At 50.1% G+C, this 18,093-nt stretch overlaps 1 protein-coding gene across 1 annotated transcript; it reads left to right on the top strand.

Annotated features, from left to right (window-relative positions):
• The first annotated feature begins 4,488 nt into the window (after positions 1-4,488).
• LOC140907844 (uncharacterized) lies at positions 4,489-13,121 on the top strand. The gene is made up of 2 exons (XM_073334741.2): positions 4,489-6,217; positions 11,394-13,121. Exons 1-2 carry the CDS (start codon positions 5,638-5,640, stop codon positions 12,899-12,901), a joined length of 2,088 nt encoding a protein of 695 aa, XP_073190842.2. The 5' UTR covers positions 4,489-5,637; the 3' UTR covers positions 12,902-13,121.
• The last annotated feature ends 4,972 nt before the right edge of the window (positions 13,122-18,093 follow it).

The following is an 18,093-nucleotide window of genomic DNA, read 5'->3' as shown; positions in this document are numbered from 1 at the left end:
GTGTGTGTATATGTATATTGAACTGGTTAGAAAATGGCTTCTCTCTTTCTCCCCCCTTTGGCATAATTTTGACTTTTCATTGAAAAAACAAAACCATGAAAACCACAGGAAAGGAAAGTTCGGTGGTAAGATTGTTGACCAGCCCAAATTTCTCTCACACACATTTGCAATCTGTACCCCCAAAATCTTCTCCCACGCCAATGTCATTGACAGCTGTGTCCTTACTGCGAGCTTTCAGATACTGACACATACCCGCACAGTAACACTTTCTTAACTAGTCACTGTAATGAACTGTGCAGCAATTTATTATGTGCAACCTAGTACTTCCATTGTGCACCTGTATTATGTGCTGCTAAGGTTTGCAGAGGGGCAGTTGTTTTCTTGTTGTGCTGGGACTCCCTGCCTGGATACACCACCGTGCCTTGCTTTCCCTTCTTTGAGGAAAGCCAACTCCACACAGTGGCTGCATGTCAAATGAGCAGCTCCCCTCCCAGGGTCATGCCTGCCATACAGAGCATTCATCCTCCACCCTTGCCTCTACTATTACGGCTTTCCCTGCCAGTTCATCTTTCTACTGCCCTGCAGTGCAGCACCTCCCTCCCCTGCTTTAGCTAGTCCCCACTGGCAGGCCCCTGGCCCCTCCTGAATGCCCTCCCACTGATTGCAGCCAGCTGAGGCTCTTCTGAGGCCAAAAGTATTAACTCCTTCCTGCCAGGCTAGGGATGGGGTCTGCACACCCCGGCAGGCACAAAGAGCCTGTAAATTGTGTCTCTGCATTTGCAGATCACACTCACTTGCAAGCTTGCTGACCAGCTCTGCCCTCCAAGCTGACAACAAGAAGAACAAAGATTCTGTCCCAAGCTAGGAGTGTTAGTCCCAATCAGGAGCTACACTGTTTCTGATGAACCTCCCTGATGATGAAAGAGCAGGTAGCCCTAACAGCAGCAGCATACGAATTAAGGAGGAGATGGAAAATAAAGTTTGTGGGCGTGATTAAGTAGCTGGACCAGGACTTTGTTTATTATATTACACAGTGTGGTGCATCTCATCTTCAACCACACTGTGTAATATAATAAACAAAGTCCTGGTCCAGCTACTTAATCATGCCCACAAACTTGGTGGTATAGGTCAACCACATGCGGTATAGGTCAACCCCATGAAGCCTGACCAACTCCTCCACCTCTCTGCCTTGCCACATGCCATGAAACCAGAGGAAAGGAAAGTATTCCTGGAAAAATTTCTCCCTAAGGCTCTGCAGCAGTTGCTCTTTATTCTCCTTAATTACAGCTCCAGGGACACTGCTTCCCTGGAGGTCATGCTAAATGTTCCGCACAAGGGAGTAAAAAGCTCTATTCAAAGCAGGCAGCTCATTTTAAAAAGCAACATTAGTCATTGTTTGCTGCTCACTCAGGAGGACTACAACTCCCAGCAAGGCACTGCAAATCCCCTAGAAGAGGAGCTGTGCAGCTAATGCACCAGTGCCCAGGGTTAGCTAATGTTGATTGCATCTTCAGGAGAACTGATGGGGCTGGCAATGCCAGGGTACCTAGGCTCTGCCCATATGCCAGCTGGTTTCCAAATCCACCAGGATTTTCCAGCCTCTTTCTCTCTCCCTGCTCTGCTGGCTTTGTTTCTCTGCCTTGTGTTTTACCCTTTCCCCGGTAGCTTTTAAAGCCTGGACACAGACTTCCTGTGAGTCAGCACAGCAGACATTTGGAGGAGAATAACTGATGGGCAGAGCCACAGTGTGTTTGTGTGACAAAAAGCGAGAGGTCTGGACTCTGCGTTAGTTGCCAAGTTACCTCTGATGGAAAAATCCTCATCTGGCTAATGCTTAGAGAACAAAAGGTAAATGCCTGAAGGGGATGTTTTCCCACAGCTAAGATAGCATCAATTAATGTCTTTTGTGTCTGTATATGGGCCAAGTTTCATCACTAGAGACTGAATAAACTAGAAAGAAGTGAAAAATTGTTTGATACATGGAAATATTTCATGAAAATTTCTGATCAACTTCATATTATACGTCTAGCAGTTACTGATGTTAAATCTCCCTCTTTGATCAGAATCAGATATGTATTCTTTTGGATGCCACCTGCTTGTTTCTTTAAACGCAAGCACTGGGGACAATATTTTCACAGCTGATGAAGTTACAAGGTATCCAGGGATATTTGCTGATGAGCAGAATGGGACCAAAATCTTTTATGTTTTAAGGTCCTTTTATTTAACAGCTGACACGTCAAAGTTGCTCCTTGTCAAAGAAAATAATCGTCTGTGTTTAATTTTAAAAACTGTATGAAAATAATGAGCCCAAACTGCCTTGATGAGGCCATGTGGTGCGGCTCATATCCTGGTTGTGTGCACGCAGGTGGGTGTGTGAGTGTATTTTCCTTAGATCATCAATTAGTTAGTTACCTGATGTAACGGGGTTTATCTACATGGGAAATTGACCAGAAGTATAGCTGTATAATTATGTATATTACACCAGCTTAATGTCACTTTTATTCCAGAATAGGAGTGTTCACAAAAGGAGTTATACTGACCTAGCTATAATTCTGCTGGTCAATTTCCCCAAGTAAACAAGTCTTTAAAGTTTAGCATATGCTTTGCTGAATCAGGGCCATATAGACTACGAACATTGGTTATATCTGTGAAAATGTCAGTGAGGCAAAGTGTTTGCAGGTGTTTGGATTTTAAAGCAAGAATCCATTTTTATGCCGGCATCACAATACGTTGTTGTGCTGTAAGTCGTCCTCATGTTGCATTAATTATTACCGATTGTCATTCTCATCAGCTCTCTTCTGCAGCTGTCATCAAGTTGTCCCTTCAGGCCTGGATCCTGAAATCACTGGGGCTACTCATGGGAATAAAGTTAAGACCAGCCATGTGTATTTGCAGGACTGGGTCCTAACTCTTCACCCACAAACTTCACTATGGCCAAGGACTGCTGCCTCATGTAAAAGCAGAGCAGTATCCTTTTAAGCTGTGTGTGAACCCTCCAGTGGCGCTGACTGTGTTCTTGGTATTAGAAGCTGCCAGAAACAGTCATGTGTATGTAGCCACGCCTGGCATATTTAGTAAAAATAGTTATATTGGCCCTTGTGGTGCCTTCATGCTGTTGTTGTGTACAGAGCAAAGGACACAGCGAGCATCCAGTGCAGTGCAAATCTATGTTATGGCAGCTGCCACTGGTTCCTAGAGGCCAGATGCAGCCAGGAATCAGCAAGGAACAGGGCACCCAGGCCACTCCGTCTTTCCTCTGGCCATGCCTCCGTACTGGCCTGGATGTATTGGAGCCATCCTCCCTTGTCCGGCTACAGAATGCATCAGAGGTGCAGTGCAAAGTGGCCTCACCACACCTTAGGGGCTGGCCATGCACGATCCTGTTTAAGTGCCCATATGCACTGCACCGCACTTCACTGCACTGTGTTCTAACATAGGCATTTCTTGGTTCTGTCGCAGTGTTAGGGAACAGTGTTTTAGTCCATAGGCAGATCAAGCCTAATTTAAAGCACTTTCCCTTCAAATCGGTTTCAGAGTAGCAACCGTGTTAGTCTGTATCCGCAAAAAGGAAAGGAGGACTTGTGGCACCTTAGAGACTAACCAATTTATTTGAGCATAAGCTTTCGAGCTACAGTTCACTTCATCGGATGCATGCAGTGGAAAATACAGTGGGGAGATTTATATACACAGAGAACATGAAACAGTGGGTGTTACCATACACACTGTAACCTGAGTGATCAGGTAAGGTGAGCTATTACCAGCAGGAAAGTAGGGGTGGGAAGGGGGGAACCTTTTGTAGTGATAATCAAGGTGGGCCATTTCCAGCAGTTGACAAGAACCTGTGAACCATGGGGAATTAGTTTTACTTTGTGTAATGACCTATCCACTCCCAGTCTTTATTCAAGCCTAAGTTAATTGTATCCAGTTTGCAAATTAATTCCAATTCAGCAGTCCCTCATTGGAGTCTATTTTTGAAGTTTTTTTGTTGAAGAATTGCCACTTTTAGGTCTGTAATCGAGTGACCAAAGAGACTGAAGTGTTCTCCGACTGGTTTTTGAATGTTATAATTCTTGACGTCTGATTTGTGTCCATTTATTCTTTTACGTAGAGACTGTCCAGTTTGGCCCATGTACATGGCAGAGGGGCATTGCTGGCTCATAATGGCATATATCACATTGGTAGATGTGCAGGTGAATGAGCCTCTGTCAGACATGTTTTCCCCATGTTTATTCCCTTCCCTCCACCCCCCACGGTTCCTCACACGTTCTTGTCAACTGCTGGAAATGGCCCACCTTGATTATCACTACAAAAGGTCCCCCCCCACCCCGCTGCTAATAGCTCACCTTACCTGATCATTCTCGTTACAGTGTGTATGGTAACACCCACTGTATTTTCCACTGCATGCATCCAACAAAGTGAACTGTAGCTCACGAAAGCTTATGCTCAAATAAATTTGTTAGTCTCTAGGGTGCCACAAGTCCTCCTTTTCTTTTTCCCTTCCAATAGTTAGTCAACCCTATTTCCACTCCACTGAAACACAGATGGGCTAGTGGCCATTTCTTTCTGTAGTGCAACAAGACCCTAAAAGTCAATGGGCCGAATTCATCCTTGATGTGAGTTTAGCTTTAACCATTTCCAAAGGATGCGATTTAAAATGGGTGAACAAGAAAGATTGCACAGTTGCTTTTTGGCGTGAGTAAGTGGTCGCACACTTCCATGTGTACAAGAGTTTGTGCTAGAGAGAGGAAAGAAACTGGATGTGGCAGAGTCTGTTACAGCCTCTCATCCTGCTCTCATCAGATCAGCAGGTCAGAGCAGGAGCAGCAAGGAATGGAAACAAGCTGTGAAAACAAGCAGCCCCAACACCTGAAAATAAAATAAAAGACAAAGCTTTATTGTAATAATGATGGGTAATATCCTTGTTTGAATGGGAAGTAGGGAAAGGGGAAGGCTGGTGGCTAGGCCAAAGGCAATAGAAGCTGCTCTCTCTGCGGCTGATTCTGGACTCAAATCAATTTTGCATCAGTGTAACTCCAGGACCTTCTTTGGAGTTACTCCTGATTTCTGCTGGTGGAAGTGAATCAGAATCAGGGACTTTTTCTTCACTAGTAAACACTGATGTCGTGGCAGAGGACTTTGGACCTGTGGTTACAGTAATGGGCTGGGGTTCCAGCCTCAGCTCCCAGTTCTGCCACACATTAGCTGTGTGACTCGTGACTCTGCTGAAGCCAACCCCCATTAACTTCAGAAGGGCCAGGATTTCATCCTTCAATCTCTCTGTGCCCTGGTCTACACTAGGACTTTAGGTCGAATTTAGCAACGTTAAATCGATTTAAACCTGCACCCGTCCACACAGTGAAGCCCTTTATTTCGACTTAAAGGGCTCTTAAAATCGATTTCCTTACTCCACCCCTGACAAGTGGATTAGCGCTTAAATCGACGTTCCCGGCTCGAATTTGGGGTACTGTGGACACAATTCGATGGTATTGGCCTCCGGGAGCTATCCCAGAGTGCTCCATTCTGACCGCTCTGGACAGCACTTTCAACTCAGATGCACTGGCCAGGTAGACAGGAAAAGAACCGCAAACTTTTGAATCTCATTTCCTGTTTGGCCAGCGTGGCAAGCTGCAGGTGACCATGCAGAGCTCATCAGCACAGGTGACCATGATGGAGTCCCAGAATCGCAAAAGAGCTCCAGCATGGACCGAACGGGAGGTACGGGATCTGATCGCTGTTTGGGGAAAGGAATCCGTGCTATCAGAACTCCGTTCCAGTTTTCGAAATGCCAAAACCTTTGTGAAAATCTCCCAGGGCATGGACAGAGGCCATAACAGGGACCCGAAGCAGTGCCGCGTGAAACTGAAGGAGCTGAGGCAAGCCTACCAGAAAACCAGAGAGGCGAACAGCCGCTCTGGGTCAGAGCCCCAAACATGCCGCTTCTATGATGAGCTGCATGCCATTTTAGGGGGTTCAGCCACCACTACCCCAGCCGTGTTGTTTGACTCCTTCAATGGAGATGGAGGCAATACGGAAGCAGGTTTTGGGGACGAAGAAGATGATGATGAGGAGGAGGTTGTAGATAGCTCACAGCAAGCAAGCGGAGAAACCGGTTTTCCCGACAGCCAGGAACTGTTTCTCACCCTAGACCTGGAGCCAGTACCCCCCGAACCCACCCAAGGCTGCCTCCTGGACCCAGCAGGCGGAGAAGGGACCTCTGGTGAGTGTACCTTTTAAAATGCTATACATGGTTTAAAAGCAAGCATGTGAAAGGATTACTTTGCCCTGGCATTTGCGGTTCTCCTAGATGTAGTCCTAAAGCCTTTGCAAAAGGTTTCTGGGGAGGGCAGCCTTATTTCGTCCTTCATGGTAGGACACTTTACCACTCCAGGCCAGTAACATGTACTCGGGAATCACTGTAGAACAAAGCATTGCAGTGTATGTTTGCTGGCATTCAACCAAAATCCGTTCTTTCTCTCTCTGTGTTATCCTCAGGAGAGTGAGATATAATTCATGGTCACCTGGTTGAAATAGAGCGCTTTTCTTCAGGGACACTCAGAGGTGCCCATTCCTGCTGGGCTGTTTGCCTGTGGCTGAACAGAAATGTTCCCCGCTGTTAGCCACAGGGAGGGGGGAAGGTTGAGGGGGTAGTCACGCGGTGGGAGGAGGCAAAATGCGACCTTGTAACGAAAGCACATGTGCTATGTATGTAATGTTAACAGCAAGGTTTACCCTGAAAGAGTGTAGCGACTGTTTTATAAAATGTGTCTTTTTAAATACCGCTGTCCCTTTTTTTTTCTCCACCAGCTGCATGTGTTTCAATGATCACAGGATCTTCTCCTTCCCAGAGGCTAGTGAAGCTTAGAAAGAAAAAAAAACGCACTCGCGATGAAATGTTCTCCGAGCTCATGCTGTCCTCCCACACTGACAGAGCACAGACGAATGCGTGGAGGCAAATAATGTCAGAGTGCAGGAAAGCACAAAATGACCGGGAGGAGAGGTGGAGGGCTGAAGAGAGTAAGTGGCGGGCTGAAGACAGGGCTGAAGCTCAAATGTGGCGGCAGCGTGATGAGAGGAGGCAGGATTCAATGCTGAGGCTGCTGCAGGACCAAACCAGAATGCTCCAGTGTATGGTTGAGCTGCAGCAAAGGCAGCTGGAGCACAGACTGCCACTGCTGCCCCTCTGTAACCAACCGCCCTCCTCCCCAAGTTCCATAGCCTCCACACCCAGACGCCCAAGAACGCGGTGGGGGGGCCTCCGGCCAACCAGCCACTCCACCACAGAGGATTGCCCAAAAAAAAGAAGGCTGTCATTCAATAAATTTTAAAGTTGTAAACTTTTAAAGTGCTGTGCTTAAAGTGCTGTGTGGCATTTTCCTTCCCTCCTCCACCACCCCTCCTGGGATACCTTGGTAGTCATCTCCCTATTTGTGTGATGAATGAATAACGAATGCATGACTGTGAAGCAGCAATGACTTTATTGCCTCTGCAAGCGGTGATTAAAGGGAGGAGGGGAGGGTGGTTAGCTTACAGGGAAGTAGAGTGAACCAAGGGGCGGGGGGTTTCATCAAGGAGAAACAAACAGAACTTTCACACCGTAGCCTGGCCAGTCATGAAACTGGTTTTCAAAGCTTCTCTGATGCGTACCGCGCCCTCCTGTGCTCTTCTAACCGCCCTGGTGTCTGGCTGCGCGTAACCAGCAGCTAGGCGATTTGCCTCAGCCTCCCACCCCGCCATAAACGTCTCCCCCTTACTCTCACAGATATTGTGGAGCACACAGCAAGCAGTAATAACAGTGGGAATATTGGTTTCGCTGAGGTCTAAGCGAGTCAGTAAACTGCGCCAGCGCGCCTTTAAACGTCCAAATGCACATTCTACCACCATTCTGCACTTGCTCAGCCTGTAGTTGAACAGCTCCTGCCTACTGTCCAGGCTGCCTGTGTACGGCTTCATGAGCCATGGCATTAAGGGGTAGGCTGGGTCCCCAAGGATACATATAGGCATTTCAACATCCCCAACAGTTATTTTCTGGTCTGGGAATAGTCCCTTCCTGCAGCTTTTGAAACAGACCAGAGTTCCTGAAGATGCGAGCGTCATGCACCTTTCCCGGCCATCCCACGTTGATGTTGGTGAAACGTCCCTTGTGATCCACCAGAGCTTGCAGCACGATCGAAAAGTACCCCTTGCAGTTTATGTACTCGGCGGCTTGGTGCTCCGGTGCCAAGATAGGGATATGGGTTCCGTCTATAGCCCCACCACAGTTAGGGAATCCCATTGCAGCAAAGCCATCCACTATGACCTGCACATTTCCCAGGGTCACTACCCTTGATATCAGCAGATCTTTGATTGCGTGAGCTACTTGCATAACAGCAGCCCCCACAGTAGATTTGCCCACTCCAAATTGATTCCCAACTGACCGGTAGCTGTCTGGCGTTGCAAGCTTCCACAGGGCTATCGCCACTCGCTTCTCAACTGTGAGGGCTGCTCTCATCCTGGTATTCATGCGCTTCAGGGCAGGGGAAAGCAAGTCACAAAGTTCCATGAAAGTGCCCTTACGCATGCGAAAGTTTCGCAGCCACTGGGAATCGTCCCAGACCTGCAACACTATGCGGTCCCACCAGTCTGTGCTTGTTTCCCGAGCCCAGAATCGGCGTTCCACAGCATGAACCTGCCCCATTAGCACCATGATGCATGCATTGTCAGGGCCCATGCTTTCAGAGAAATCTGTGTCCATGTCCTGATCACTCACGGGACCGCGCTGACATCGCCTCCTCGCCCGGTATCGCGTTGCCATGTTCTGGTGCTGCATATACTGCTGGATAATGCGTGTGGTGGTTGATGTGCTCCTAATTGCCAAAATGAGCTCAGCGGCCTCCATGCTTGCCTTGGTATGGCGTCCGCACAGAAAAAAGGCGCGGAACGATTGTCTGCCGTTGCTCTGACGGAGGGAGGGGCGACTGACGACACGGCTTACAGGGTTGGCTTCAGGGAGCTAAAATCAACAAAGGGTGTGCCTGTACATCAAGGAGTATTTCAGGCAGGACTGCACGGAGGGTTCCAATAAGAAATGGTGCACCAAAGTTATCGTTGTTATTGGAACAAGGAGGTTAGCCTGGCCTCTGATTGATACATGGCTAGATTTACCTCGCTGCGCCTTCTCTGTGAGTGACTGCAGTGTGATCTAGACAGGGGAGGAGGAAAATGAGTACAAAACAAATCTGGTCTATTTCTTGTTCTGACCCACTCCATCTATCTTTTACATCTTTGGCTGGCAGCAGACGGTGCAGAAGGACTGCATGCCATCCACATCTCATGGCTGCTTGGCAGAAGATGGTACAGTACGACTGCTAGCCATCTTCATCTCTTGCCTGCCTGGCATAAGATGGTACAATACGACTGCTAGCAATCCTCATCTCTTGCCTGCCTGGCAGAAGATGGTACAGTACGACTGCTAGCAGTCCGTATCGCCTGCCCGCTCACCATAAGACGGTTCAATAGGACTGCAGGACTAAAGAGAATGACCTGGTCAAGTCACTCCAAATTTAGTCCCTGCGCCCATGTCTGCCCAGGCGCTCCCAGCCGACGTGGCCAGGAGCACCTCGGACACGACGAGGACGACTACCAATCGTATTGCACCGTCTGCTGCCAGAAGGCAATGGGTTGCTGCTACTGTGCAGCAAAGCCGTAACGCGTCTGCCAGCACCCAGGAGACATAGGGTGACGGTTACCTGAGCTGGCTCCATGCTTGCCGTGGTATGGTGTCTGCACAGGTAACTCATGAAAAAAGGCGCGAAACGATTGTCTGCCCTTGCTTTCACGGAGGGAGGGAGGGAACGGGGGCCTGACGACACGTACCCAGAACCACCCGCGACAATGTTTTAGCCCCATCAGAGTGCTCCATTGTGAGTGCTCTGGACAGCACTCTCAGATGCCCGATTGTTTGCCATTGCTCTGACGCTGGGAGGGGCGCTTACAGGGTTGGCTTCAGGGAGCTAAAATCAACAAAGGGGGTGGCTTTACATCAAGGAGTATTTCAGGCAGGACTTCACGGAGGGTTCCAATAAGAAATGGTGCACCTAAGTTATCGTTGTTATTGGAACAAGGAGGTTAGCCTGGCCTCTGATTGATACATGACTAGATTTACCTCGCTGCACCTTCTCTGTAAGTGACTGCAGTGTGATCTAGAAGAATGAGTCCCCTAGACAGGGGAGGGGGGGAAGCAAATCTGGTCTATTTCTTGTTTTGATCCACTCCATCTATCTTTTACATCTTTGGCTGGCAGCAGACGGTGCAGAAGGACTGCATGCCATCCACATCTCATGGCTGCTCGGCAGAAGATGGTACAGTACGACTGCTAGCAGTCCGTATCGCCTGCCCGCTCACCATAAGACGGTTCAATAGGACTGACTGCAGGACTAAAGAGAATGACCTGCTCAAGTCACTCCAAATTTAGTCCCTGCGCCCATGTCTGCCCAGGCGCTCCTGATCGACCTCACAGAGGCGACCAGGAGCACCTCAGACATGACGATGACGGCTACCAGTCGTACTGTACCGTCTGCTGCCACAAGGCAAGGGGTTGCTGCTACTGTGTAGCAATGCCGTACCGCGTCTGCCAGCATCCAGGAGACATAGGGTGACGGTTACCTGAGCGGGCTCCATGCTTGCCGTGGTATGGCGTCTGCACAGGTAACTCAGGAAAAAAGGCGCGAAATGATTGTCTGCCCTTGCTTTCACGGGGGGAGGGAGGGTGGGAACGGGGGCCTGACGATATGTACCCAGAACCACCCGCGACAATGTTTTAGCCCCATCAGGCATTGGGATATCAACCCAGAATTCCAATGGGCAGCGGAGACTGCGGGAACTGTGGGATAGCAACCCACAGTGCAACGCTCCGGAAGTCGACGCTTGCCTCGGTACTGTGGAAGCGCTCCGCCGAGTTAATGCACTTAGAGCATTTTCTGTGGGGACACACACACTCGAATATATAAAACCGATTTCAAAAAAACCGACTTCTATAAATTCGACCTAATTTCGTAGTGTAGACATACCCTGTGCCTCCGTTCTCTGTCTGCCACATAGGGGTGGTGATATTGCTTTTCTCCCACCCTCTGTCTGTGTTGTCTAGCTCACAGGTGGGGAGCAGAGGTAGCGGGAGCATAGATTAACTGCCATGGTCACAAGCAAGCCAGTGGCCAAGATGGCCCCCAAGGACCAGAAGTTCTGAGACTTAGTCCCCCGGTCTAAGCTTTACATAACAATGCCTCCAGCTCCTGGGCTTCAACTTAGCTGTGATCATTCCAAGATTTTCTCCAAAATTAACAGCCATGACTATGGCTTTACTTCTGTCATCAGCCTCTGAACTAATGCCTGATTGTATTTTATTGTTCATCCAGCAGATGAAAGCCCAACGGTTTCAAATAAGGAGAAGCGTCCAGAGGAGTGGACTAAAAACGGGAGCCCCCTCAGGAAACAAAATGAGGAAGGAGAAGTGGGAGCACGCCGATGCGAGGTAGAAATCTTCATGAGTCAGGATAAAGCAAAGAAAGAGCAAAACGAAGCCGGAAACAGATGTGACATACCCACTCCCTGCGAACAAAGCTTCCATAACAGCCCAGCGGCCTGGTCCATCAGGGCAGCCTGGGAGCAGAGCAGCATTACAATGGAAATCCTTAAATTAGACGCACCAGAGAGACTGGGGCCATGCAGCGAACATGGGGAAAGCATTGATCAGATGGGAGATCTGACAGCCCACTGGAGAGCCCAGCATGGCAAGGGTGATGGAGATGAGAAAAGCTTCAGCACCATGGGGAGCCACGTAGGTACCACACAGCCGGGAGAGAGAGCACATGAGTATGCCAAATGTGGGAAACGCTTTGTTAAGAAGGGGAATCTCACAGCCCATCGGAGACCTCACAGGAGACAGGGCCCTGAGGTACCCAATGGGTGTGAGGGAAATACAACAGCAACAGGAGATCTCACAGCCCATCGGAGACCTCTCAGGAGACAAGGCTCACAGGAACCCAACAGGTGTGAGAGAGATCTGACAGGAGAACTCATAAGACACAAGACAAGCACCGCAGAAGCGGAACCATCCCCCAGCCTGGAAGTCGAGGAAAGCCACCAGGGAGCACTCTCCGCCCCAAGGGGAGGCCTGAGGAGAAAGCGGACTCACACGTGCTCTGAATGTGGGAAGAAGTTCAGCAAGAAAGGCAACCTCACCAAGCATCAGCGCACCCACCGGGACGAGCGGCCATTCAAGTGTGGCCAATGCCAGAAGTGCTTCTTCGTGAGGTCCCAGCTTGTCCAGCACGAGAGGATCCACACAGGGGAGCGGCCGTTCAAGTGCGCCGAGTGCGGCAAATGCTTCACCCAGAAGTCCAACATCATCATTCACCAGAGGATCCACACAGGGGAGCGGCCCTTTAAATGCGCTGACTGCGGGAAGAGCTTCATCGACAAGTCGCAGCTCATCACACACCGCCGGACCCACACGGGGGAGCGACCCTTCACATGCAGCGAGTGCGGGAAGGGGTTCCGGCAGAAGATCACCCTGATCACGCACCAGAGAATCCACACAAGGGAGGAGCCCTACACCTGTCCTCAGTGCAGCAAGAGCTTCAGTCAGAAGGCCAACCTCATGAGGCACCAGCTGATCCACACGCGGGAGGGGCCGTACATATGCACGGAGTGCGGAGAGAGCTACAGTGCCATCGGGCACCTGAAGAGGCACCAGCTGATCCATGCCGGGGAAAGGTCCCACGTCTGCACCAAATGCGGGAAGAACTTCACCCGCAAATCAAGCCTCAACAGGCACCAAGAGATCCATGCCAACGACAGGCCGTATGTGGTGGTGGCAGCAGAAAACCTCACCGTGGTCTATGAGATAATGCAGGTCCCGCTCTAGCACTATGGGTGGGGTGGGGGATGTTGAATTGCAATGCAGATTTCCTGTGTCACCTGTAGGAGGTGCTCAGAAGCTCCCCTGGGGCTGCTCTCTCTCTCCAGCTTCCATGGAGTCTAAAATACCTGAAAATCCAGCAGAGGACAAAGAGCATGGGCTGGGTCCTTGCCGCTGTTTTAATTTGTTTTTGCTTGCACGGTAATAAAATCTAATAGGACCTCAATCTGTGCATTGCTTTTGGAGGGAGAGTTAGAGGAGGACAAAGGAGGAGGAGAAGTAGGTGACAGCAGCACTGTCCCTCCCTCTGAAGGACTCAAGGTGACACTCTGCAGCCTGTTAGAAAACACGTTGGTCCCTAGACACCATGGCTGCATGAGATGGGGGTCAGGCCTGGGGTGACTAAATATTCAGGCTCATGCCAGGGCTCCTACCAGAGTTACAGTCTGAGCGCACAGCCTCTGCTCTGCATTGGCAGACAGGTTCTTCAGCCCTTTCCCACCAATGCTTCCTTGGTGGAGGAAGGAGGGTGTCTTTGTTTAATGTACGGTGTTAGGTTCTGGGCCCACATAGTTGGTTTCTCTTGCTGCCCTTGTTCTTGGTGTCATTTCCGACATCGCCTGCACCTGCCCCAAACCCTATCGTTCAAGCCACTCTCCAGCGGTGTCTGAAAACAGCCCTCCTTCATGCAACTGCCCAGTGGATGTCCAGGCCTCATGTGCAGTCTGCTGATTGACATATGCTAATATGCACCTAGTGGTAGTTTCTGCTTAGCCCTGAGCACCAAAGGATTTTGCATGGGCCCTTCTGAAAATCCCACAGAGCACTGGGAATAAGGCGTGTCCAAAACCCACCTTTAAAAATCCCTTGGTCACCCCAAATCCTACCGGAGCTCCTCGGATGGAGCCCCAAATCGCTACTGGCACCTGCCCTGGCTTTTGAAAATTGGCCAAAGCTACTTAGCAAGACAGCTGGGATTGGAACTCTGCAACTGGTAGCATCTACCTTCCTACTCATTCCATTAGCCTTCACTGCAGTTAGAGCCAGTTTTCTCTAAGCTGTCCTCCCTTTGCATTAAAATGCCTAGCAAGCAGGTTGCACCAGATCAGAGATTTGGCTTCCGTGCACTGATTTAGGAAGTTTGCTGCGTTATGGATCTAAATGTTGTTAGGATAGCTGAGAAAGACTGATCGTCACACAGCGATTTTCCAAACAGATCCTTACATCAGGTTAGACTTTATGCTTCCAACCCTTTTGGCAACTCTAAAGCCTCTCCCACAGCCAGCATCGTGCAAACCTCAGCTCATGCAACTCCACTTGCAAAAGAAAGGGGCTTTTCTAATAAACATTCCTGGGTTACTTTCTTAGGCCTTGTCTAAGTCGTGTTGTGTGAACAATACTGGTATATTTATAGCAGTGTGACCTAGTGAGGAGGTCGCAGCCATGTTGGTATAATCGTGCTTTATATCAGTATAGCTATTCCCATATGGAAAGGGGAATAAACTATACCAGTATAAGGTACCTGTATGCCGGTTTGACTGCGTCCAAACCATGGGTGCTGTACTGGCATGACTATATTGGTACAAAAAATCATACTCTGTCCAACACAGTGATACTGGTATAACTTTCCAGTGTAGACCAGGCCTAATGCAGCTCTTGCTGGTACAGCCTATGCTGTGTGTGATTGTGACTCAGGGGCACAAAGAATATCCCCAAAATGTGCTGGCCAGCTTGAAACAAAAATGGAACTGAAACTGCGTTCACACCCACTCTTCCTGGCACTCTGTGCATACACTGTTCTGTGACTCCTGCTGCACGGCTGAGAAGCCAGCAGAGGGAAAGATGACAGGCCTAGTTCTTCACTGGCTAGACATTTACACTTGTCCAAAGCAGGTGTAAAAATGCCACCTAAGGCTTAATCAGACTGCTTCACTCACACCGCTGGGAGCATTATACGTGGGCCTTTAACGTGGGCATTTTCTATACTACGGATTTGCCCTTGTACAGCTGTTGGTGGCCTGGGACCAGCGTCACTGCACCAATGCAAACTCCTAGCTATTTGCACCCATGCCGCTTTCCCTGATGTGTAGTCGGACTGGGCACTGTGGCCCAGGAAGGCTATCCTTGCATTAGGGGGTAGCACCATACAGCAAAAGAGGTGAGAACAGATTTCAAGAATGTAAGTCATGAGGGAAGGGGAAAGGCTGGTGGGTACGTCAAAGAAACAATAAGCCATTTTCTTTGATCATGGTTCTGCGCTCACATGCATTTTACAGCAGTGTAACTCCAGGGGTTTCATCTGTGCTTAAAGAAATGGGTCACCAGCTCTAGGTTCAATTCCTCCCTGCCCCCAACCTCCTTTGTGACTTTAGGGAAGTCATTTTTACTCTCTGGGCCTTAGTTCCCCTACAGGTGAGGAAACAGGCACAGACCACATACAATGACTTGCCCAAGGTCACAGAGCAGTTTTACAGATGGGGAAACTGAGGCTTGGGGGCTCTGCACAAGATCACACAGGATATGTGTGTCACAGCGAGGCATGGAAGCCACCTCTTCTGATTATTAATTATTATTAATTATTTGCATTACCATAGCACCTAGGAACCCTACTCCTGGGCCAGGACCCCACTATGCTGGGAGCTGTACAAACACAGAATGAAAAGATAAGGCAATGTGTAGGGGAGTCTTGGGTGGGTCAAGTGCACCCCAAATTGGCTTGCCAGGAGAGAGAGGGGTTCTGTCCTTCTCTCCCTGCATCTGCCCCCCGGCACATTCGGCCGCTCTCCCTGGCAGTCAGGCTGGGAGCGGAACAGAGCCACTTCTGCCTGAGAGAACCTGGCTGGGAGGCAGCGGTGGCCCACTCCCTGCCCGGGCTCAGATGCTGGGAACAGGGGCCAAGTATGCTGGAGGGTTAGTGGGGGCAGAACTCAGCCCACTGCCATCCCAGCTGCCAGGGACAGGGGCCGAGCGAGCCGGAGGCCGCCCCCCACAGGTAACTTGGGGTGGGGAGAGCACCACGGTCCCAGGCTGGGTGCAGGGTGGCGGGTCACTGGGCACAGGAGACACATGGGGCAGTCACGTGTGCGTCCTCCCCTTTAGATTGTGCCCCGCCAGTATGCAGAGGTACAAGTCGTCTACTATCCCAAGGGGCTTAGGAGAGTTTTGAGGCACAAGTTGAAAGAGGATGATGAGGTAGCTTTGTGGGTGGTTATGGGGAGTGTCTCCCAAGCATGTGCACCAGGAAGGGAGAAAACACGATGGTGTTTGTTTGAAAATTTAAGAAGTGGGCAGTGGTGGCTGGCCTCAGGAGCCCTGTGCTCTCAAACCAAAACATCCATACCCTGAGAGCATGGAAATGTTTGCTAGAAATGACTCAATCCTAGTAAAGAGGTTGGATGGGGGGTTGTTTGTTTGTTTGAAATAACTCCAGAATGCACAGTCCAAAATTAGGAAACGAAAAGGAAACAGAGAACTTTGGCAAAAGTATTTTATACAAAGGATACGTGGAGTCGTTAACAAGAGAAGAGAGCAAATGATTGGAGCCTTTCCTACCAGCTGATCCCAATTTTTGTTAAAGGCACACCACCAACTTAAAAATCATAATTCTGTCCCCGCCACACATCCCTCCTGATCACTAGCACTGGAAGAAACTAGCAAAAAAAACCCCACCAACCCACACCAATATTGGCTTGGAATACAAGACAACCACACAGACTGGAATCAGTAACACCAGGCATTTTTCCAGCTGTTGATCTGAACACACTTTAGAGGAGGTCAGAACCAATATCCCTGTTTTACATATGAGGACATTTAAAGGTGAAATGGCTTGGCCCAAGGCCATTTAGCAGGCGAGGAACAGAACCCAGGATTTCTGAGTCCTTAGTCAGTAGCCGGGCCATTAGGCCACTGAGTTACACTCACTGTTCGTCACCCAGCCACATTGTAGCTGTAATTACACAACCCAGACTCACAAGGATGGCAACTTACACACAAGTGGCCCCACTGGCTTCAGTGGCAGTCAGCATTACGAGTGCCAAGCATACAAAAATCATGCATTAGGCCTCAGAAAATCACGAGATTGGTTTAAAAATCATGGGATTTTTTAAAATAACAAACAATGGGTGCTCTCTGTGTGCCTTCTGGTTTCTGAGCCTTTCGGTCGCGCTTGCTCCAGGCTTTCCTCAGCCACCATGAGGACGGGAAACCTACTTGTTTATTTAATAGAAGCTCAAATCCTTCTGGAAAGCCCCTGAGAAGGCCCTTGTAGGACTGCAGCCTCGCGCTCACCAGTGTGAGGAAAGGGGGCACAATCAGGCCTTCCCTGTTTTGTCTTTCCACGCAGGGCCTGCTCCAAAGCCCATTGAGATCAATGGGGGGTTTTCCACTCACTGCGCTTTGGAGCAGGCGCTTAGGGAGCAGTTTTGGAAACCAGAGAAGCAGCCTGGGCTAGAGGCATAGACGCTGACTCCATGGGTGCTCTGGGGCTGGAGCACGCACGGGGAAAATATAGTGGGTGCTCCTCCCCCCCTGCCCCATCTCCTCCTCCGCCTTCTGCCCTGAGTGTGCTGCATCCCGTTCCTCCGCCTACTGGTTCCCAGAGCTCCCTGCCCAGCCGCCACCAAACAGGTGTTTGGTGGCATTAGCAAGCTGGGGGGGAGGCGGGGCGGGGGGGGATTTGGGGAAGGGGTTGGAATAGGGGCAGGGAGGGAGCAGAGTTGGGGCGGGGACTTTGGGGAAGGGGTGGGGCAGGGCCTCATGGAAGGGGAGGAGCAGGGGCAGGGCTGGGGGCAGAAGCTGGGGTCGAGCACCCAGGGGGAAGAGGGGAAGTTGGCGCCTCTGGCTAGTGGGCAGAGGACTGTACTAGGATGTCTAGGATTCGTCCCTTCTAAGCAATGATGTTCTAGGTATACGTGGCACCGTGATGCGATGCAACGCCCCAGCCTTGTCCAGCCGATAGGGCCCGGGACCTGGGCTCTGGGCGACGCGCCCCTCTCACTTAGCCTCAGTTTCCCCATCCGTCAAATGGGGACGATGATACCGATGGCCAGCCTTTGCGAAGTGCCTTGAGCTCTGCGGATGAAAAGCGCGACCTGAGAGCGAGGAATGAGCCTCGTGACTTTGACGGGCTTACTCACAGGAGTAAGGAGACAGGCTTGGTGGCCGCGAACTGCAGGAAACCGGAGGAAAGCTCTGAATCC

Source organism: Lepidochelys kempii, chromosome 2, assembly GCF_965140285.1.
Source record: "Lepidochelys kempii isolate rLepKem1 chromosome 2, rLepKem1.hap1, whole genome shotgun sequence".
NCBI classification, from domain to species: Eukaryota; Metazoa; Chordata; order Testudines; family Cheloniidae; genus Lepidochelys; species Lepidochelys kempii.
Note: the sequence above shows the minus strand (reverse complement) of the source record. Positions and strands in the feature narration are given on the sequence as shown.

Bases quoted from the DNA above. Each gene is read 5' to 3' on its own strand.
- LOC140907844 (XM_073334741.2), top strand. From the start codon at position 5,638: ATGCAGAGCTCATCAGCACAGGTGACCATGATGGAGTCCCAGAATCGC. The intron at 6,218-11,393 runs GTGAGTGTACCT...TTCATCCAGCAG, and splicing joins AGGCGGAGAAGGGACCTCTG to ATGAAAGCCCAACGGTTTCA.